This window comes from Chinchilla lanigera, unplaced genomic scaffold, assembly GCF_000276665.1.
Source record: "Chinchilla lanigera isolate Chin_1 unplaced genomic scaffold, ChiLan1.0 scaffold00052, whole genome shotgun sequence".
Classification (NCBI taxonomy): Eukaryota; Metazoa; Chordata; class Mammalia; order Rodentia; family Chinchillidae; genus Chinchilla; species Chinchilla lanigera.
Window position 1 is genome coordinate 16,818,494 of NW_004955453.1, and position 22,474 is coordinate 16,840,967.

At 43.9% G+C, this 22,474-nt stretch overlaps 1 protein-coding gene across 1 annotated transcript in view; it reads left to right on the forward strand.

Annotated features, from left to right (window-relative positions):
• Nucleotides 1-1,850: 1,850 nt before the first annotated feature.
• Nucleotides 1,851-22,474, forward strand: part of March4 (membrane-associated ring finger (C3HC4) 4, E3 ubiquitin protein ligase) — a 112,763-nt gene continuing 92,139 nt past the window's right edge. The window contains exons 1-2 of the mRNA XM_005395687.2: nt 1,851-1,880; nt 4,703-5,416. Of these exons, the coding sequence (XP_005395744.1) occupies nt 4,901-5,416 (516 nt within the window). The 5' untranslated portion in view covers nt 1,851-1,880; nt 4,703-4,900. The remainder of the gene's footprint in view (nt 1,881-4,702; nt 5,417-22,474) is intronic.

Sequence of the window (22,474 nt, forward strand, 5' to 3'; positions counted from 1 at the left end):
GTTAGCAATAAAATCCCATCCAGTTAATTAACCTGCTCAGTGATAAAGTTTATTTTTGCCCTTCACCTTCAGCTCCAAATCTTTAAAACCATTAAAACTAGTACTTGGTCAATGAATAAATCTTCTCCCAGAGTGGCATTTAGGGCCTTCTGTAATCTGGCTCTGGCCTAACTTTATTTCTAGCTACTTATCTCCAATCACCTTCCAATCAGCCAAATGGAAGAGTGGAAGTGTTCCCACTCCCAAAAATATGCTCCCTTACTCTGAATTCTACATACTTTAACTTAGTTCAAATGCCATTTCTTGGAAAAGGTTTCCCAGAGTTCTGTCATCTACCTCCACCTCCCTTCCTTCCCACCTCTCCAAACTGCTGCTAAGCTGCAATTATTACCTCCCTATTCTAAACACTTCTAGAACTTTTTATACCTCTGTAGCACTTATTGTTTTATACCTTACATGATTATATATTTGTAGTACTCAACCTCTGAGGACACAATTCCAACTAATTTATTTTGTGTTCTTCATATTCTCCAACACAAATCCTTCTTCATGTTCAGTAAATATTTTTTGAATGTTTAAATGGAGACCTACTGATTTAACATCTTTTTTCTGGCTGTTTTTTACTCTTGGGTTCTTGATTCAGTATCAACAAAGAGAGAATTTAACCGAGTGAGATATTTTTCCAAATTTCTATTGTATTCCAAAAAAGAATTCTCAAGTCGCTGATTTTTTGAAGACTGGCCTACTGTTTTTGCACATCCTTAGCTGCTTTCTGTTTATAGAAATCTTTTCACTTTCAGTGGAAGGGGACATCACCTATTTGTACGACTCTGAATATAGACTTCATATAGCTTTTCCATTTCCTCCTCCACTTTACTTGACAACATACTTGCATTTAGAGTTTTATCAGCATAAAATGCTTACACTCAACTGTAGATGAAGCAGATATTCAGTCACATATGAAAGCATTCACGTGAATGTGTCTAGACTGAAAGAAATATGTAGTTTCACTGTAACAAAAAGGCCATGTATTCATTAAGAGTCATTTTCTTGATCATATACTGGACTTCAGGTTCTGTATTCTGTGCTGCTCATATGAATATAAATATGAGTCCTTTCAAGGAGCTCTGAGTCATATGAAGAGAGATGAATGTGTGATGAGATAATTTCCATAGAAAGCGATTTGCACAATGCCAGAGGCAGGCACAGGGTGATAGAGAGTACAGAGGATTTTAAACAAAGTTGTCTTTGCAGCACAGTGTTCACACAGATATCTGTAATTTAAGTATTATTTTAGAGTTATTAAACGCACCAGCAGAAAAGTGCGTCAGCATCATTTTCAAACCACTCACTTTGGGCAGGGTCTCAGCATCCATAGGAGGCGCTGGGGCATGATTCAGACACATATCCATGCTGGGTTAATCAAGACCTAGACACAGGTCCTTGCTCCTTAGAGCTTATAGGAATGAATCATCCATGGAGATATCAGCAAAGGGGTAGTTTTCTTATGATTCATTGGGCTGAACTTCATCCCAATGATATTTCAATCCAGATTTTTTTCATGCAATTCTGTCTATGGCTCCAGTATTTCTAAAGGCATTGGCACAGCTGTGTAGATGACTCATTGGAATGTCTTCTTGAAGTCTATGACCCTAAAGGTGTCGGTCTCTCTGTGTGTATGTGTATATTTACATGTGCATGAATGAGACAGTGGTATTTATGAGAAAAAGCAATAAAGTAATCCTAAATTTTAAATGACCAAAGTCCACGGCTGAAAATGCTAAATATTTATGCAAATCACTTTAAGTTTGTATCTTTTTCTAGGCCTTCACATTTAAGGATACTTTTCTGCTTACTATAAACTCCTCGAGAAGGATAAGGTAAGGTGACATGAGTCAGAAGCAGAAAAAGGAGAGGAAATTAAATCCATTTCAAATTACTCCTTGACAGTTGCTCAGTGAACACTTGGAGAGGGGGCACTGCTTAAGACGAGGCCATAATATTTCTCTGGATTCTTATGACTCACAACTGAAAGAAGATGAGATGTGGAGTGATGATAACTACAGTGTCGATGGCCACAAGCCATTTAACAAAGATTTATCCTACTACTTCCCATTGACCAAGCCACATAGGATCAAAATAGAACAAAACCAACCATCCAAACAAACAACAGCAGAACACCGTGCCCTTGGGGGTTTATATTCTAGAGGGAGAAATGGTCAAAAACAGTGCTAGCATGCTCCTCTCTGCTCAGTGTGAAGCACTTCTTTCTCATGAGGTCTTAGTGTTGAGCGACTTAGTCTCCATCAAATCTGTTTCCGTGAAAGTCACAAAACTTTATCTCTTCCGAGCTTGCAGCCTGATAGCTACTCTAAATGTTTATATGAACATCGAAATGGACTCCGAGGTGGGTGTCTCATGTGAGCTGAGGGCAGCGGTGATAGTGCACCGTGGCAGAAACCCTGCCAACAGTACCAGCCACACTGATAATCTACAGCGGGGAGAAATGCTCGAGTTAGTACCTGATTCAATTCCCTCCATCCCACTTGGCACTCTGCCTCTTCCTTGTCGCTCTTTCCTCCCTCCCTTTGGAAATCCCTCCCGCCCGCCGTTACCTCCTTTTCCCTCGGTCCCTCCCCATCTCCTTCCCTCGTACAATTCTTTTCTCCTCCTCTTGCTCCCTCTCCCCCTAGCCTCTCTCGCTCTCGTCTTTCCCTCCTCCAACCTTCCGCGGCGTCTGCGTCAGGCCCCCACTAGCGTGACGCCGGGTCTGGGTGGGAGCTGTCCACTCACCCGGGTGCTGAATACAGCAGCAGCGGCCGCGGCAGCGGAGGTGGAAATAACTGGGACCTTTCTCCGTTCCGAGAACCTTGTTTCCAGTCCTCAGATCGTCGGCTCAGCACCCCGACACCTCCCTTCCAGCACCACCCCTTTGGGAACTGAGCCAGGGGGGCAGCAGTCGCGGCGGCGGGTGCTGAGCAACGGTGGAAGACAACACCTGGCAGCAGCCGGGAATCTGCTTTGCTTGCTTTCGGCTTTTAGAAGAGATATATTTATATACGGTTTTGGGGAATCTCGACGACCAAGCTGGAACCAAGTGCCGGCTGCCTCCCACCTGGGCCACACGGCTTCGCTTTCCTCTCCCCACCTTCAGCTGGCACCGCACGCAAACCTCACCTCGTTGCAGCTGCGAGGAGAGGTAGCAACCAAGCCCAGCCAGCGGTGGCAGGGACAGGAAGGAGGGGCGGGTGGGGGTGGGGGCGGAGAGCCGGGGAGGCCGCCCTTGGTGGGGGCAGGGGGCAGAGCTGCCGAGAAGACCTGGCAGCAGCCCTCCTCCGCCCCCACCCACCAGAAGTACTCTTTCTTGATTATTTGAGAAGCCAATTATTGCATTAGTGTTATTTCGTTTTTTGTTACCCCCTCGCTCGAACCGCTCCCATCCCCACGCCCGCCTCGCCTCTGGTTGCATGGCAGCACTGCCCGGGCGCGGGGGCTCAGGGCCGGCCCCCCGGGAAGGAGGAGGAGGAGAGGAAGGATCATGAAGCCAGGAGTCGAGACCGCCCCGGACGGCGGGCAGCAGCAGCTAGAGGACGAGCCGGAGCAGCCCCCGCCCCGGAGACACCCGGACACCGACAAGCAGTCGCCTCTGCCACCAAGCAAGCATCAGCGGGCGCGAGCAGACCCCGAGCAGGAGCAGGAGCAAGGGCAGGAGCAGGAGCAGGAGCGGGAGCAGGAGGGCGACCGCGACCCAGAGGAGGGAGGAGAGGAGAAGGCGAGGATACTCGCCTGCCCGGACCTGCCCTTTTTCTCGCTCTTGCACCTCACCCGAAGGGACCTTTGATGGAAGCACGGGGAGGGGGCCACGGATTTACAGACTGCAGCAGGAGTGGGCTAGGGGTTGCGATAATGTAACTATCCCTTTCCCCGTCCTCTCCCACACGCCCCTCTTCTCTACCCCTTTTCTCTGCCCCACCACCTGCCCTTCCCCATATACACCCTTCCTCTAGCCAAGATCTTAGTGCTCAGGAAGGACGTGGCTCTACGAGGGATACACGATCTTTTTCTCTCTTCTTCTCTCCCTCCCCACCCGACTCTTCTCCCATCTCTCTTTGCCACATTGGCTTTACCCACTTCTGCGCAGCCCTTGGCTGCATAGGCAAAGCACAACCCCCTCCCCCAATTTCACCTGCAGCCGCCTCTCCCCCATCCAACGGTTCTCTTGAAAGCGACTGTGGTGCTTCTAGGGGTTAATTGCCCCAGTTTTCTGCCCAGGAAAATTAAAACTTCTCCCAGTCTCCTCTCCTCCCCGACTTGCCTCCACCCCACCAGTCTCCTACTACCTGAGAAAAACTATCTTTTCTTTCTCTCTTGTATATGCACTCCTCAATTCATCGAGCTACTTTTCTCCAAGCCCAGCTCAACCCACTCCAAATTTGATTTATAATCTTCCTCTCACTCTTTTATATAAAAGGAAGCAATTTACCACCACCTAGGGATTTGAGAACCCAGCAACCCTTTCTTGGTGAACTTTTAAGAATTAGACATTGATCTGAAGGCTCTAACCGTTCAGCCTCAAGGCTTCTTCTATCGCCCTGCTCCTACTAGTGTCCTGGGGCCAAAGGCAGAAAGGAAACACGGTGAGCAAAGTCTGAAGTTGGGGTGGGGCTGCAAGAGCAAGAAAAACTTGTTTTGCCTTTTCCAGGTAGAGTTCAGAATCAGTGACTCCCAGTTCTCAGTTCTTGGAGCTATTTATTGGCTGTGCAGAGGGGCCGGAAGAAGAGCCAGTAAGAAAGGAGATTCCTCCCATAACAGAGAAACAGTGCGGACCCCAAGCCTCATTGTACCCGCCTCTTCTAAGACTCCGGCTGCCCCTCTCGGGTTCTCTGCTCCCTCTGGGCACATGCTGATGCCCCTGGGTGGGCTGCTGTGGTGGTGGTGCTGCTGCTGCTGTGGCTGGTACTGCTGTGGACTGTGCACTCCAGCCCCCCAAATGTTGCGCCACCAGGGTCTCCTCAAGTGCCGCTGCCGCATGCTCTTCAATGACCTGAAGGTTTTCCTTTTGCGGCGCCCTCCTCCAGCGCCCCAGCCCATGCACGGCGACCCTCAGCCCCCCATTTTGGCGGCCAACAATAACACCCTTCCGGCTCTGGGTGCCGGGGGGTGGGCAGGCTGGAGGGGCCCTCGAGAAGTGGTGGGCAGGGAGACCCCTCCTCTGCCACCTCCACCACCTTTGCCACCTTCTGTGGAAGATGACTGGGGCGGCCCAGCCACGGAACCACCTGCCTCACTGCTCAGCAGTGCCTCTTCAGATGACTTTTGTAAGGAGAAGGCTGAGGATTGCTACTCACTGGGCAGCAGCCTGGACAGTGGTATGAGGACTCCACTCTGCCGCATCTGCTTCCAGGGACCGGAACAGGTGAGTCTCTTTTCTGTTCTCCTTCCTCCCTGTGGTATCTCCAGGTAGTACAGATTGCTCCTTGTCTGCTTCCTCTGGGGAACCATTATGCTGTTGCTAGTGTCAGGACTTCTCTTTTGTCTCTTTCTGGTTTTGTTGTTGTTGTTCTTTAGCACTGGAGGTTGAACCCAGGGGCATCACTCCAACCATATCCCATATCCCCAGGCTCTTTTTCTTTCCTCGCAATCTCAATAAGCCACTAACTTGTTTAGGATGGGTTTAAACTTGTGCTCCTCTTGCCTCAGCCTCCCATAGTGCTGGAATGACAGGCATGCACCACCACTCAAAGTTAGAACTGTAATTTCTGAGAGCTCCTCAAGGCTGCTTCCTGTAAAGTTTGCTCAATAGGTGTCTGGCCCCTGATGAAGCCTGCTTGGTAGCTCAGTTGTATTCTCGTTTTTGCATTTTCTTCTTGGTGTTAATGTCTTCAATTCCATCCAAAAAATTCTATACTCATCCTCAGAATAAATGACCCAGCAGTAATGAAATGAAGGGATGTGGCGATATGTTCATGCTTGCTTTCAAAATATCCTGTCAGATGATTCCTTGTTGATAACATTCCCCCAGCCCACCTTCAGCCCCACATTCCAACTTTTGCCCTGTCTGAAAGTGCCACAATCTTGTCCTCTTTCCTTGCTCTCATAGGCTGAAAACCAATTAACCTGTTTTTTACACTGAAACTACTCCAATTTGCTAAGACACTTCCTAATAGCCTCCAGTTTTCCTATGTTGAAAGCAGGTCATTAAGTCTGGGTAAGAGTTTAAGGTACACAGAGACGGAAATAAGGGAAGGTAGTGAAATTTTCCACAACAGTCTCCATCTCAGGCCTAAAGTACATCAAATTAGACTGCCCCTTAAACTTTGTCCACTGAGTATGGGGAATGCCAAGTATCTCATGGAGAAGAGTTTTCTCACATCTGGTGGCTTCTCCCTACCTTATCCATTCAGATATCTCACTTACTCCACTTACAACTTGGTGCCTGCAATGCTGGATAGCTGTGTACAGTTTCTAAGACTCACAGACTTTTCTTCCTGGACAGAAAAGGCTCACTTGAAAATCTGATCTTGTTATTATGCAGAAAAAAGACTATTTGATTCCCACTTGGGGAGGATTATGCACTCAAATTAGCCACTTCTTCAGTAGTTTCCTTAAGTGCAGGGAATACTTCTCAATGTGCCTTGAACAAATCACTGTGTGTTAGGATGCCGTGCTCCTGACTGGCTCAGGTTCTTGCAGTCTGCTTGCTTGTGAGATGCAGCCTTAGCTGATATTTTACTCTTTTTTTTTCTCTTTGCTGTGAAGAGGAAGTACTTCGGGTTTGGTGATGCCTGGGGCAGCATCCTGGGCATTATGAGGGGCAATGAGATTGATCTCAGTGGGAATAAATCCATCTGAGGGATTAAGGCATGGGTTCCTCCTTATGACTAGGCTTATCTGAAGCACCAAATGGAATATTGCCCGAGGTTGAAAACTCCTTATAGACGAAAGGGTCCAGGCTGCCTGCTAAGTTCCTTTCTTTTTTCCACCTCCACCTGAGCCTCTGGCAGAGCTACAGAGTAGGGTAGTCTGGTTCCTAGAAATAGTGAGTCTTATGTGGGGGCACTCTATGTCAGGATCTTGCCTCAGTCAGGAGTCTCATCTTACCTAAAGGAAAGAATAATATAGCTTCCTAAGTTATTTCTTTCTTCTTCCACATCGACTGGTTCAGGTATACATGTCACAAGGGCTGCTGGGAGTGTGGCTTCTGGCAAGTGCTAAAAAATGGCAGGATTTGGAATGTGCCCTGGAATAATATTTCACCTGCTGTGCAAACTTCTTCAAATAGCTTTATGCTTCTGGGCCTCTTCTCCAACTCCTGTGAGACACCATTTGCGGCTCTATTCCTTGTCTTATGGGTGAAGCCAGGAGACAACAAGTGTGATAATACCTTGGAAGTGAGTAACAGACAGTGAGTAAATGTTTTAGTCATGGAAAAACTGCATTTTATTTATTTTTTATTTTTTATTTTTTGGTTTTTCTCTGGTACCGGGAACCGAACTCACTACCTTGCACTTGCCAGGCAGGTGCTTTTGCCGCTGAGCTAAATCCCCAGCCCCAAAACTGCATTTTATTGAGAAAAGATAAAAGAAAGGTCACTAGCTGTACTGTGAAATGCCCTCATGTGATAGATACATAGTTCGGTCAAAGGTTAGTAGCTTTTCATTCTGATTCATTATTTTTACTGTGTGTCATAAATAAAGCATTGAAGGAAAGCACTAACACCAATGAAGGAATAAGTTCTATTATTATGTGGGGGGAATAAGAGGCCATGTCTGCATTAAGACTGGATCAAATCAACCACTTCCTACATATGATTATTATGTATAGGGGGTTTACTTTGTCAGGAGCCAAGAGGTTTTAATGGGATTGTGTTATAGTGGAAATAAGAGCAATGGGAGTGCTTCAAAGAGATGCAAAGAACATGGTTTCCCACTTTCTTCTTGCTTTTCTCTAGAGCATTTCAATTAGGAAGAGAAACAGAAAAGAGATGGGGAACCCTAGAGAAGGAAATGAGATGGAGATGGAGAAGGAAAAAGAGAGGGAAAGGAAGAAGAAGGGAAAGGGGGCAGGCTGAGATTTCTGTATTTCAGTTTTCATTCAAGGAAAGGGCTGTCTAGCCATTGCCTACACATAGTCCTGAAGGGAGAGCAGTCTTCAATCACAGTGGCTGAATGTCTCGGTCTTTCCTTGCCCAAACAAAGGATTAGAAACCTCTCACCCATCACTCTAGTTATCTGCAACTGTTCTAGGAGTTAAAAGACTGTGCCAAAAAGAAAGAGTTGATCTCTTCCTGCAAACTATGTTGGGGTAAAAGGCAGCAGGAGAACCCAGCTAGTCCCACCTTTGCACAGATTGACGAAGGACTTTGCATTCATTCATTTATCAACGGTTTATTTAACAAACATTTTCTGGGAACACACAATGTGCCAGATGCTGTTCCGGGCAACAAATATCCAGGAGCGAACAAAACAGATGAGATCTCTACTGTCAAGAGGCTGACAGTCCAGTGGAGACACACAAATTTAACAAGTAAATAATGTAACTTGGGGTAGTATGGAATGCCATGGGAAGGTTAAGTTGAAACCAAAACAAAACAGGAGAATGAGTTAATCTTGAGTGAAAGGGAGGGGGTGGCAAAGATATAGTCATAGTAGATAGAATGATCAGAAAAATCCTTCCCAGAAGTTTCCTTCTGGGCTAATACCTAAATAATCAGAAGGACCCATACATGTGCATATCTGATGAAGAATGTTCCAGGAGGATGAAACACCAAGCTCAAAGGCCTGAATGTGAACATGCTTTACATATATGAAAAAAGGCAGAGAAGACAAGAGGAGAGAGAGGGGTGGGCTATAAACAAATGCTTGGACAACCCACTTGGCCCCTGGCTGGAAAGTTATGGGGTGCCACCCTCCTTCTCTCAGTCATTGGGTTATGTAGGACAGGGGTAGAGGAACCATGAGAGTGTAGGGAAAGAGCCCTCTGGCACGCCTTCACTTTCCACTTGTGACAGAAGCTGTACTAGTCCATGTTGAGGGACAGTGTACCATGTTGGAGAAGCTGATTTCTCCAATACTAGATGACCCCAGTTGGAGAGCTAGACAAGTCACATAGTGAATCTGTGCCTCACTTTTTGTGGGTTTTTGTTTTTGTTTTTGAGACAGGGTCTTACTATTTAGTTCAGGCTAGCTTTGAACTTGCTATGTAGCCTAGGCTGGCTTCAAATTCATGGTGATTTTCCTGCTTCAACCTCCTGGATGTTGGGATTATAAGCATGCACCACCACACTTGGGCTCTTTGTGCTTCAGATTCCTCATTTGTAAAGTAATGATAGTCCCTATTTCAGAAGATGATTTTGAGCATCAAATCAGTCAATACTACAAAAGCAGTGCTTTCATAGTGCTTGTTATTGATATTATTCTCTCAGATGCAAGAGAGTGCTCCCCTTGCTTTATTGCAAAAGTGCCCCAGCTCATGGGCTGGCAGGAGGGCTGGCTGTGGACATGGATGGCTTCTTTTGCACTTACAATGCTTTGGGCACAGAGCGCTGTTCATCTGTTTCAACTACCAAAGTCTTTATTAAGTGCTTGCCTATCCCTGCTGCTCTGCTGAGCAGGGGCTGGAGACACACAGTAGATGTGGCCCTGCCCTCTAGGATGTCTCAGTCTAACCCAGACATCACAGGGGCTGGCAGAGATCAAGAACATGCAGACACCAAGCCAGAGTGAATTACAGTAATACTAGTACAGGAAAGCGAGGCATGTTTAAAAGCGGCTAGTGGGTGGGGTGCCTATTCAGACAGAGAAGGGTAGAATCGGCTACTTTTCCCCCAATTAGTCAGGGGAGGCTTCTCTGTTGCTGCTGAAGACCAAGTGAGTAGAAATAGATTTAGGCTGCAAGGCTTATGCTAGAAATAAAAAAGCAGAAGAGATGTGAGACACATGGGTACCTTCCTAAGGAGGTGAAACCACCCACGGGGCTGGGCATCTGTGGACTGCCTGGAGGTGAGTCAAGGGTGTCACCTACCAGGACAGTCAGGAGCAGGTGGGAAGGAGCTAAAGAAAGCAGGAAATGAGGGGCTGGGGATTTAGCTCAGCGGCAAAAAGCGCCTGCCTGGCAAGTGCAAGGTCGTGAGTTTGGTTCCCGGTACCGGAGAAAAACCAAAACCAAAAAAACAAAAAAAAAAAAAAAAAAAAAAAAAGAAAGCAGGAAATGAGTCTGCAGCTGGGCGTGGTGGGGTATGCATGTAATCTCAGCACTATGGGAGGCTGAGGCAGGAGAATTGAAAATTGGAATCCAGCTGGGCAACTTAGTGACTTAGCAAGACCCTGCCTCCAAAAACAGGGTGGTGGTGGGGATATTGAAGATACAGCTCACTGTGAAGGCCCTGGGTTCAGTTCTCAGTACCTCTAGAAAAAAAAAAAGTATGGCATGTTTTAGTCTGTGTGCTAGGTTATTGGTGAGTAGGCTAAGGGCTTGGCAGAGCTCAGGGGAACCTGGAGACCCCAAAATGTAATGAGAATCTTGGAAATGGAGATCAAGTAGAGCATTTTAGGAGATTCATATGGTGTACTTATTCTTGTGAGCACCATGGTTTAATTTTTTTTTTTTTTTTGTCTTTTTGAGACAGGGTCTCACTATGCAGCTCAGGCTGGCCTTGAGCTCACTCTATAGCCCAGGCTGGTCTTGAACTTGCAACGATCCTCCTGCCTCAGCCTCCCGAGTGCTGGGATTACAGGAGTGTGTCACCACACCTGGCTCACCATGGTTTAATTTTACATTTCTTTCACTAATATCTGTCTCCACAAAGAACAGACCCATACCTAACATTTATGAGTCCTACAGCAAGATTATAACAGCAAAATCACATACCAGAGGCTACAAAATCAAAAGTAAAAGGTCCAGCCAACAAACTGTTACATACAGTGCAGTCTCTCCTCCCATCCTTATATATAAACCTTCAAAGCAATCTGAAAGACTGGCTCGAATGTACAACTTTTAGATTTTTCTGAATTCTAGTCAAATTGGGGATGTTTCACCATTGGTTCATAGCCACTGTGATTTTCTTTCCACTTCTGCACATATATGGATACTCTAGCTGGCTTGTCTGAACTCTGTCCGTACCATCCTCTGAATAGTGGGACCTTGCCCCACACCCCTGACTCAGGACAGCACAGTTTAGGGACTTGAAGAAGTGAGCCTGTCAGGTCTTGGGAGCAGGTTCATGGCTGTCCTGGTAGGAATTCTGGAGTCCCAAGTAATTAGAGCATGGTTCAGAAGAGAAGTGTGGCTCCTTGACCCTGCAGTCTCCACCCCGATGGAGGGGTGGGGAGGGGTCAGGGTGGAGCCCTGTAAAACCAGGGGATATTTTGCCTGGGCCCAATGGAGGCATACAAAGGGCACATAAATTCCCTGTGGAAGTGACCAGTGTGTGTATCCATGCTGTGGGTCATCAACTCTCAACCTAGGGCCTGGCACCCTCTTTGTGCTCTATAAATAACTGCTGAAATATAGGTTCATCCAAGAGGCAGTCCTGTAGGCATGGGACAGGGAAAGAGAAATTCAGGTGAAAAATATTCACGATGTCCAGTACTCAGTGTGTACTCTGCAGAAGAAGCAGCCTTGGCCAATAAGGGGATCTCAATGGAAATCAACTTGAGTTTTGATGTTAGAAATAATTTTCTATCAAAGTTGCCCCATGATAGTATAGACTGCTTTACAAGGGGAGTCATATGGGTGACTGGGACTAATGATCCTCAAAATCCTTTCTGAGCTTGAGAGTTGGAGTTCATAAATGAGACTGTGTGGGGCTCCAGAGATTTTTTATCTAAGCAGAAAAAAATTACTCTTGAATTCAATGGTTCATCTCACGTCAGGTCGTCTTGTCCCAGTGAACACATTGTGTGGCATATAGAAATGTGTCTTCAGCAAAGATTTCAAAGAATAGTCTCTTACTGGTGTTTGTAGAAATCCAAGTTTTAGGGGGGCACGTGAACTTTCATTGTGCACACACTGTGAGAGGACCACAAGTTCTTCATGACCGAAGGCAGACACCACAGACCTACAAATACAGAACTATCCTAGAGAAAAGGGAGCCTAGCTACCATCTTCAGGTTTATACTGTTGCCTTTTAGTTCCTACTTCTGCTACACCTGGTCCTACTAAAATTGGAAGCCCACAGACCTTTCTTCATTCAGGTTTTTTTACTAATGCTCAAACTGTTTATTGAGAGATGGTATAAGGAGGTCCAACTCCTACCATAAAATCCCTGGCTATTGCATGGGTTTACGTATCTATTATTTACATGTGCACACACACAAACAAAACATTCTATACATCTGTCTTGTGTTCACAGATTGAACCAGGGATGGGTGGAGGGGAGACATCTGGTGCCTTGACAGTTGTGGAGCAGTTCTCAAGTCAGCTGTCTGCTGATCCTCCACCCAGTCGTCCCTTTAGAGTAATCCTTCACTTGCCAGCCTGCAGCAGCTTGGGGAGCGTTGGCTAATTTGTTGGGTGTGCCTTCTCTCTGAGTCCCTCATATAGAGAGTTACTTAACAAGGCTGGTAGAACAGGAGGTTATAAAATACAGATTTCTAAAGACCATGGGAAAAGAAAGGAGAGCTATCAGGAGTCTCTATCTGCTCCTTTTCTCAGTGTATGTGGAGAAGCCCAGCTGTGGCCTGTGAGTGGGGGAGGGGGAATAGGCCTCAGGGAGAGGAGATACTCAGAGGAGTGTGGGAATGAGCAAGCTGCTTCTTGTTTGCTGGGAATGAAGCCAAGTTGGAAGGAAGCCTGGATGTAAAGGAGCTGACAAGCAAGTACTATATGGCCCAAGCTGCACGCCATCTCCCTCCTGAGATGTATTATATGCAAGCTAGACTTTGCATATGTATATTACATATAGTACACATTCCATACCGCTCTGTGTATATTTTAAAAGCAAAAATTGAGTGCACACAGGGGGTCCACCTCATGACAAAATAGCAAAACTTGAGCTCCAGGTAGATGCGAACTGTCACAAAAAGGAGGGAATCTGCAAATATGAGTTCTGTTCAGCTTTGTGATCCAAGGAACAACCTCTCACCCTATAAGAGGACACAGACCCTGCCCACAGAATTTTTAAGGAAGACAGGTCAAGTTATTTTCCTGCTTTGTGGGGAAGGTTGGATGTGGTGGAGGAGAATCGACACCAAAAGATCCATTCTGAAGCTACCGTAGTGGATAGCACAGTGCTCTGTGTTGGGGCTTAGCATTTGTTGATCCTTTCCCCCTCCCTCTAAGTACATGCTCATTCCAGATTAATAGTGCTATCTGTGCTTCCTGGTATATGCAGGGTAGAAGGCATGTGTGTGCGGGCACACACTCACACATGCATGTGCACATACACCTCTCTCTCTGTATAAATTTAAATGCCAAGGAGAGCTATGGATGATCCCTCATATGGACCATCTAACTTCATTTTCTGATTCTATAATAATAAATAGCAATGATTCTTGTTCTAGTCATCATAGTGATCGCTGCCATGGCTTGAGATCACTTGACCAGGAGTAGACTTTTCTCATTCTATTGCAGAATGATAGGAGGAGCACAGGCCTTTGAAATCCAAAGGCCATAAATTCCATCTGCACTCTGATCCCTTCCCAGTTAGGTGATCTTGGGACACTTATTTGACTTCTCTGAACCTACATCTTATTGTTTTTAAATCAGGGACACAATACTGAGTTTGAACACTTGTATGGAGTTGACATGATGCATTAATGATCTACACACATGAAATGGCAGTGATATTTACCCCTCTCCATGAGACTGTTCCAGGGACCTTGAATGGATCCCCCAGGTCACGTGCCTGATTTTCCCACTACCCTCTCTTAAAGGAGCCTTAAAAATCACTCAAAACCCCAACTAATTTGCTGTTTGACAGTCAAGAATGTATGTTTTGAGCCAGTGTCTCTGTTCAGGAGGCTTTCTGACTTGACTGAACTCTGTCCTCTTTGCCTACTCCTAACCTAGTTGTCTTCATCTCCATCATCAGCGGGTCCCCAGCAGGTCTTTATTAAGCAGCACTCTCTGCTTGGCAGCAACTGCGCAGAAAAACACTTTCCTGGACTCTGAGTCCCCAGGGGCCGTAAGCAGACCAAGCATGCAGAGCAGCATGTAGAGGAAGTGCCAGAGGAAAATTTGCCCAATATGTGACAGCACGGTGCTTACATTCAGGGTCATCCCTAGAACTGCATGTTGGACAACCTGGAATGGGACAGAGACCCTCCAGACAGTGATGGTGTTAAATAACATTGATCTGCGCGTGAGAAAGTTGTTCCTTTTCAGTTTTCTTTCTTGCCTTCTGATTAGGAACAGGAAAAAAAAAAAATCTAATTGTAGTAACGATGTCTTTAACACCTGGCTAATGCTGTCAGTCTCCTTTGTAAACAAAGGGAGAAGGCGTCAGACGCAGAGCCTTTGGACATACACCAACATCTAGCTAGAACTTGGTAATCTTGCTTTGTTTATATCTCTGTGTGTCTACTATTTTGTAAAAGATTTTATCCTTTAGAGCAGTTTGTGATCACACTAACATTGAACAGAAAGTACAGCGAGTTCCTATGTACTCCCTGCCTCTCCACCACCAACATCTCCCACCAGAGAGGTATGCTTGTTACAACTCATTAACCAGTGCTGAGACATCATTATTACCCAGTCTATAGTTTATATTAGGATGTATTCTTGGCTTTGTACCCTCTCCAAAGGTTTTGACAAATGTATAATGACTCATACCCACCATTATAGTATCATATTCTGTATGGCTTTACTACCCTAAAAATCCTCTGTGCACCAGCGTTTATTCACCTCACTGCTTCACCCTGAAATCCAGGCCATAGAGTTGGGCCTTTTCCAGAATGTCATGTAATGTCATGTAATGTCATATATTTAGAGCCATACAGTGAGCAGCCTTTTCACATTAGCTTTTCCACTAAGTAATATGCACTTGGGTTTCCTCTGTGACATTGAAGGGTTGTTGTTTTTCTTTCTGGTGCCTTGATAGAACATTTCTTTTTCAGCCCTGAGTAATATTCTATTCTATGGTAATCCCATGGTTTGACCATGTTTATGGCAAGTAATACCAACTTTTTAAATTTATGTGAGAGAAATCTCCTTGGTAATAAATATATTCAAGTAAAAGTGTGAGACAAATGTTAAATTTGAAGAAAATAGTAGTATGGGTGGGATATATCAAAAAATATAAATGACTAAAGTTTAAGTAATGCCGACCTGAACAGCACACCTTAAAATAGTTCTGAAACATTTGTAGACACCAAAAAGTACATGAGGAAGGGAATAAAATGCAGAGTTCCAGGCCATGGCTCCAGGATTGTGTTCTGGAATCTGCATTTGGAACCATGGGTTTTGGCAATTGCAAGGTAGGGGATCACTCCAAGAATACTGTCTATTAAGAAGCAGCCAAATGTGGGGAAGAAATGTGACTACGAGACCTTAGGTTTTCAGACAGACAAGGAACAGAGGCAGGAAAGGACATTTCTTGTGTCTTTCTCTTTCCCTATCTCAGTGACCTGAGAGCAGCAGGTTCCAGACGGAATGGCTGCCAGATGGAAGTCAAGACCATGCTGGACTGTGATGATGAAAGAGACACTAACTTTGATTGTAGTAAGACACTGAGGTCTGCGGGTTTCTCTGCTACCTAGTTAACGTTAATTTTCCTAATAGAACCACACATTCCCACTTCTGAGTTATGTTCAGAGGGTATTTGAGTAAACTCAAATCAGGGACTTCCCTGGGGAAGTCCAAGAGTCCTAGTGCACAGCAACAGATGGTAAAAACTCCGTCCCTCACAACTCGCCAACTATCAGCATTGAAGCGCTTCAGCTCAGAATAGCACATCTCTTGCCTACGACTCACTCTTTGTCAAACTACAGCAAGGATGGGTTCCTGTAGGGACAGGAGTTCAGGGGTGGGTGAATTTTAGCAGATCCCTCCTAGCTTAGTTGTGTGAGTCAAACCAGGTAAGACAGGGCAAGCACTGAGAGCACCGCCTGACACTGCTCAGAAAGTACAGGTATTAGTTCCTGTTATAGGCTCCTTTGTAAAAGGAGATGTTTGTGCCCGGGAACACCCTTCCAGCTCTGTTGTCCTCATCTGTGTTATCTCTGGGGAAGCAGCGCCTAGGGCTGGTGGAAATCCAACTTCTCCTTTCACTGAAAGAAGTCTCCCTAAAAAAAATGCCTTTAGAACTGAGTGCTAAAGACCAAATGGGGAAAAGAATTTGGAAAATAGGAAATGAAGACCAGTCCTCATATAGGAACAATGGAAATAAAGAGTAAAAAATGTTTTTGGAGAAAATTAATGTGGTGGAAAAGAATGTGAGGCTTTCACAATGGATCTAAAGCCAAAAGGCTGAGAAACTAAACTATAGGCTTTTAGAACTAAAGTTTCTAGTGTGGAAGGGAAAGAAATTGCTCAAAGGAAGGAACAATTGGGATGAGGGAAAGGCGAAAAAGAAATAAAAAAAGAAGGGGGAAATATATATATATGTATATGAATAGCTGGGATAATTGTACTGCTGATGAAGGAACAGTTAATGCTTAATTTTTTTTGACCAATTTTGCATGCTTATATCTGGTAATCTGAACAACTAATTTGAAGATAACAATATAACAACCATTGGTGAATTCCTACCATCTTGTCTAGTGAAGCGCTGTATCATTTTTACTGGGTTTTTAAAATTACTCTTTATTCTCTTTAATGGTTTGATCAATCTTGGATTCTTACATCTGGAAACCTGAGCAGCTTCACTGAAGATAACAATATGTAATATAACAACCACTGTTAATCCCTAGCATTTTGTTTTGAAACCTTGTATGATTTTGATTGTTTTTGCTTTGTATTGTTTTTGTCTATGTTGTTATTTTTTATTCTCTTTAAAATAAAAAAAAGAACTAAGCTTTCAAGTCTTAGTGTTGCTGTATCAATGTGTGACCTTGGATGAGTCACTTACAGACTCAGAATCTTAGTTTCTTCCACTGTAGAGTAAAAACGAGACTAGTACCTTGTCCCAGAGGTTGCTGTGAGGCTTGAATGACATAATACATGCAAAACTGTTAGCACAGTGCGGAATGCAAGCATACAGTAAAATCAGAAACACATATTCTGCCTTTCTTCCTTTTATTCTTCTTTTTTTTTTTTTTTTTTTTGTATGTGTGTGTGTGTGTGTGTGTGTGTGTGGTGCTGGGAATTGGATCCAAGGACTTTGCACTAAGCTACATCCCTGGCTGTTTTTTAGAAATCTTTTTAAAATTTCGAGACAAGATTTGCTAAATTGCCCAGACTGGGCTCAAACTTGCATTCCTCCTTAGCCACCCAGAGTGCAGGGATTAGAGACATGTGCCACCATGACCAGCTAACATTCACTCCTGATGTTACCTGAGCTCTTCAAACTTCTTTTGAGAATTTCTGCCTTCATCTGTGTAAGGCTTTGGGCTGCTGACCACAGGAGGTATATACAAGGGGTAGATGAAATTAAATATAGTCAAGCAGTGCCTGTGTGCCCTGGAGGAGGAGGGAAGAGTTCATTGGGATGGCACAGGATGATGTGACCAAGAAGGAAGTTACAGGTGTCACCTAGGGTCTTGTGCATCTCCCTATCTCCCTACCTCAGTGATCTGAGGGCAGCAAGTTCTTGATGGAAGAGTTAAACCCATGGAACTGTGATGTGAAGGAGATGCTGACTCTGGTTGTGTTGATGCCCAGCTTTGGGGGTTTCTCTGCTACCCAGTTAATGCATGTTGAAATGCACTTCAACTGTGGAAAAATTATCTCATAGCTATGCAAACCCTTTTTTCAAGAGTATAAGAGAATCATTATGATGAACAAAATCAAGAACCTTCTCCTGATGCCTCTTGTCAATAAGCATGTACTCAATCAACAGATAATCAAAATACAATTATAGTCATTTGAGGATTTGTGAAACTTTTTGAACATTGAATAAGGTCTAAATTCTAAGAAAACAACACAAAGAAAACAGCAAAATTAATGAATCAAAGAGTTGGTTCTTTGAAAGAAGGAATAAAATTGATAAACCTCTAGCCAATCTTATCGAAAAAAGGAAAGGACCATATACTAGCCCATAGAACATGCTTAAGTAAATGAAAAAGAATTGCAATTATCCAATGCATATTATTTAACCATAGTGCAATGAAATTGGAAATTAATGGTGAAAGAAACTGCAAAAAATCCATAAACACATGGAAATTAAATAACACCCTCCTGAACAACAAATGGGTCACAGATGAAATTAAAGAAGAAATTAAACAATATATACAATCAAACAAAAATGCAAATATAACATACCAGGACCTAGATATGCAATGAAAGTGGTCCTAAGAGGGAAATTTACAGAAGCTTATACCAGGAAAACAAAATGAACACAAATAAACAACCTAATGCTGCACCTCAAGCTTCTAAAAAAAGAAGAGCAAGTCAAGCCCAAAGCCCATACAAGTGAGGAAATTATAAAGATTAGAGCAGAAATTAAGGCAATTGAGACTATGAATAAGGTCTAAGTTGAAGGACATTGGACAAAGTAATTGTCTGGGTCATGAAAGATGGAGAATAATGGAGGAACTGTTTCAGATTGAAGGAGTTTAAGGAGATATGGCAACTAAATACAGTTGTTATCTGGATTGGATTCTGGGCCAGATGAAGGACATTAGAGGGACCATGTTATGGTTTGTGTCTGGATGTCCCCCCAAAGCCTCATGCAGTCATGGGGTGGGCTTCAGGAGTTTATGATTGATTCATGGTCCAACATTGGGATTATGGGGGTGAGTGCTACACCCGCCCTAGGGCAGGTAGTTTGCATACAATGTAAGGCAGGGAGAGAGGCTGCTTGCCTCACTCCTCCCTTGTGCTCTTGTTGCTTTGCTGTTTTCCACTGCCAAACTGTTGACCTCTGACCTGTGCCACTCTGTCTTGGAGCCAGCTGAGTATGGACTTAAACTTCCACAAACTGTGAGCTAAATAAACCTTTCCTTACTTAATTTTGGGCATCGGGTGTTTTGTCCCAGCAATGAGAAAAAAGTAACCAAGGCAGACCATTAATAAAATTTGGAATAAATTTAGTTGGTAGGTTAGTTAATTCAATAGTACATTTGTTAACAGTGTTATACTAATGATAAATTCCTGGTTTTGGTTACTGCATTATAGTTATCAAAGATATTAATATTTGGGCAAGTTGGGTGAATAGTAGAGGGGAATTCTGTGCTATTTTTATGGATTTTAAAATATAAGTTTGAAATTATTTCAAAATAAAAAGTCTAAAAATAACTTAAACAAGGGGCACTTTCTTATACTTGGCAAAATTGGGAATTTCTAGTATGGAAAAAAGGGTATGCACTTTATGGATAGAGAAACCTGACTAGAATCCAGGCCTTAGCATTTAACAACTCTGTGGCTTTGGGAAGAAAACCAATTAATTCCTCTGAATTTCAGTGTTTTCCATGTGAGGCATAGAGCTAATAAAAAATACTTTATAGAACTGTTTTGACTTACCATAGTGCATGAAAATGGCTCTGAAGAAATGCTAGTTTCTTTCTGCTCTCTCCTGCTTTGTCCACAGCAGTGATAAACATCCAGGTGTAAGAACTAGGGACTAAGTACTTTGTGAATGATAAAGCTACACTTGGGCAATGCACAGTGTCCCATGCATAGGAAGTGTTCCCAATGTAGGATTGTAAGCATGTAAATAGTTAGTAATCATCAGCATAAATAGCATAAATAACACTGGCCCCTCTTTTTAACCTGGTACCCCCAAAGGAATGTTTTGGCACACAGAGTGGGTATGGATTGTATATTTTGATTCATCCTGGGGCAGTCCCTCCAAGGGCCACAGACTTAAGCTTCCTGGAGCAATGTGCTACTTTCAGAAGGAAAAGGTTGGCAGCAGTGGGGCTCTCGGTTCTCCAATGTGTTTAGAAAACAACTGCCAAACCCGGCAGCTGCAGGTGAGTGAGAGCAGGGTGAGTGGGTGTGCGGAGGTATCACTCCTGTTGTGTGTGTGCTTGTGGGAGCACATAAGTGAGAGGTGCGAGGTGGGTGTATGTCTGGGCATGAAATACAGCGTTTAAGACAGCAGGAAGAGATGCTGAGGGGGTTGGTCTACTTGGTGCCCCTGCATTTTCTGCATCTTTCTTCCAAAGAAAGCCTAGAGCTCTGGTCTTTGCAAAGTTGATGCTAACATTCGACACTATCCATTGCCACATTTCTTGCTCTAATGGAGTAGATGTTATGATTTCAAAGGTTTTTCACCCCCAAAAGTAAACACTTATTGGAAGGTGGCCCTAGAGAGAGGTTCCTTGTGATTTAAACTAATTTTTCATCCTTCCTATGAATGCAGTCCAATTCCAAAAGTATTTGTGTAACACGATGCTTGGAATTTGCTTCAAAATAATCCAGTGGCTGTCGATGAAACACAGCTGCCCATGTGTGTAATTGCTGAACCTGATGAGTACATGACATTTATCCTACTGCTAGGACTTCTGCTACTTTTATATATGTTTGGAGTTCTTCATAATGAAAAGATATGACCTGTGAATCCAGAAGTCTCCTTATTCTCTAATGCATGAATCACCAGTTCATATTTCCATGGCTGGGAGTGATGGGCAGAAATCCAAACAGGTGCAGTGATCTGCTTAAGGTGGCAGGCACAGCACTAACTCCTGTTATCTGCCTGAGAAATACCATTGAGCCCATCTCTACCTTCCAGGAGGAAGAAAGCCTTCCTCTTCCTCTTGTTTTCCAGCCTCAGAACTATGCCTCCATTCACTTCTTAACACATTAATATATTTTTGTAAAGTGTAGAATGTTTAGAGATTACAAGAGATCAGGGAAGAATTGAGAGAATGAGGGTGAATTCATGGTTAATTTTAATTTCTAGTGAATTTAGGGCTAACCCAACTTTTATTATTTTGTTTTTTTGTTTTTTTTGAGACAAGGTCTCACTATGCAGTTCAGGATGGCCTTGAGCTCACTTTGTAGCCCAGACTGGCCTCAAACTCACAACAATCCTCCTGCCTCAGCCTCCCAAGTGCCGGGATTACAGGCGTGTGCCACCACACCCAGGTTTTATTTCAATTTTTATTGAAAATCTTTACAAAATTTGAGTCCACTCTGTAGCACACTTGGACATTGCCCAAAATTTCTTTTATGCCAAAAGTTTGTTTTTCAAAGGTAGGTTCTGTGGTTAGAGAACTCACAGGAAATGGAGTCCTGGCTTCACAGACCACAGGATATCTTTTTTTTTTTTTTTTTTTTAACCACAGGATATCTTGTAGAAGCTGGTGGCTGGGTTTTATTTTAAGTGTGATATCATCTTATTTTATCTTTCTTCCATATGAGTAAAACTTCTAGTTTATTCATTCAGAAAATATACTTGTTGAGCAACTGCTGTGTGTCAGAATTATGTGGGAGGTTCTAGATGCCATGGTGAACCAGGACATGCCTATATGCTCTTGGAGATTTATTTGCCAGTCACGTGACTACAGGTGGGGCAACTAAGAGACAGCATGTCAGGATTATGCAGTGCTATGGGAATGCAGGCTGGAGGACTGGGGAAGGCTTCTCACTGTGGAGATATATCTACAGTGGGCCTGAAGTTGGCTGAGGTAAGACAGTAGAATGCATTTCTGACAGGAGGAGCCTCTCCAAAAACACAAGGAGAAAAAGAGAAGCGTGACCCTTGGAAGAACAGAAAGGCCCGGTGCACTTTACTATATAAGCACTTGCTCATCTTCCTTTCTGTGCACACTCTGGCCTCTAGAGTTGTCTCTGCCTCTCTGGGGCATTAGCTGGAGAAGCTGTGAGTCTCATTCAACTTGGAGACTTTCTCTGTGGAAGGGAGCAGAGAGGTCCCGCCACTTGGGGTAAACATTGTGGTAAAAAATATCTCATGTTGCTGGGGAGTGCAATGAGTTGACAAAGAGGAGTGCAGAAGTCCAAGAACTGTAAGCATATACGTAACTGCTTACAGTTAAGCAGGTTTTATTTCAATTTTTGGTGAGAGGCGAAGGCCTGTCAGTCAGCAGAGGGATGACAAGGGCTACAGAAGTACCCCAGGAAGTTGGCACAGTAACTGGTAAACAGTATCTCATTCAAGATCCAGGAACACTTTTTTTCCCACCAGAAGTCTTACCTACAGGCCATTTTCTGGATAGAGAGCCAAAAGAAAATGGCTATGTGATCTCTGCCCTGCTCTGCTTATTAGGTTTTCCCCATCTCTTTAGACTTGCTCCTATCCATGGGGATCTGGAAGACACAGAACCAAAGTAGTGTGGGTTGCTTTTTTTAAACACCACCACCATGCTAAAAGATGTTACCGAGTTTTGTTTCTCACAGAATAACATAATTTGAGAATGGGATCTTCTTTAATTTTTTTTTTTTTTTTTTTTTTTTTTTTTTTTTTTTTTTT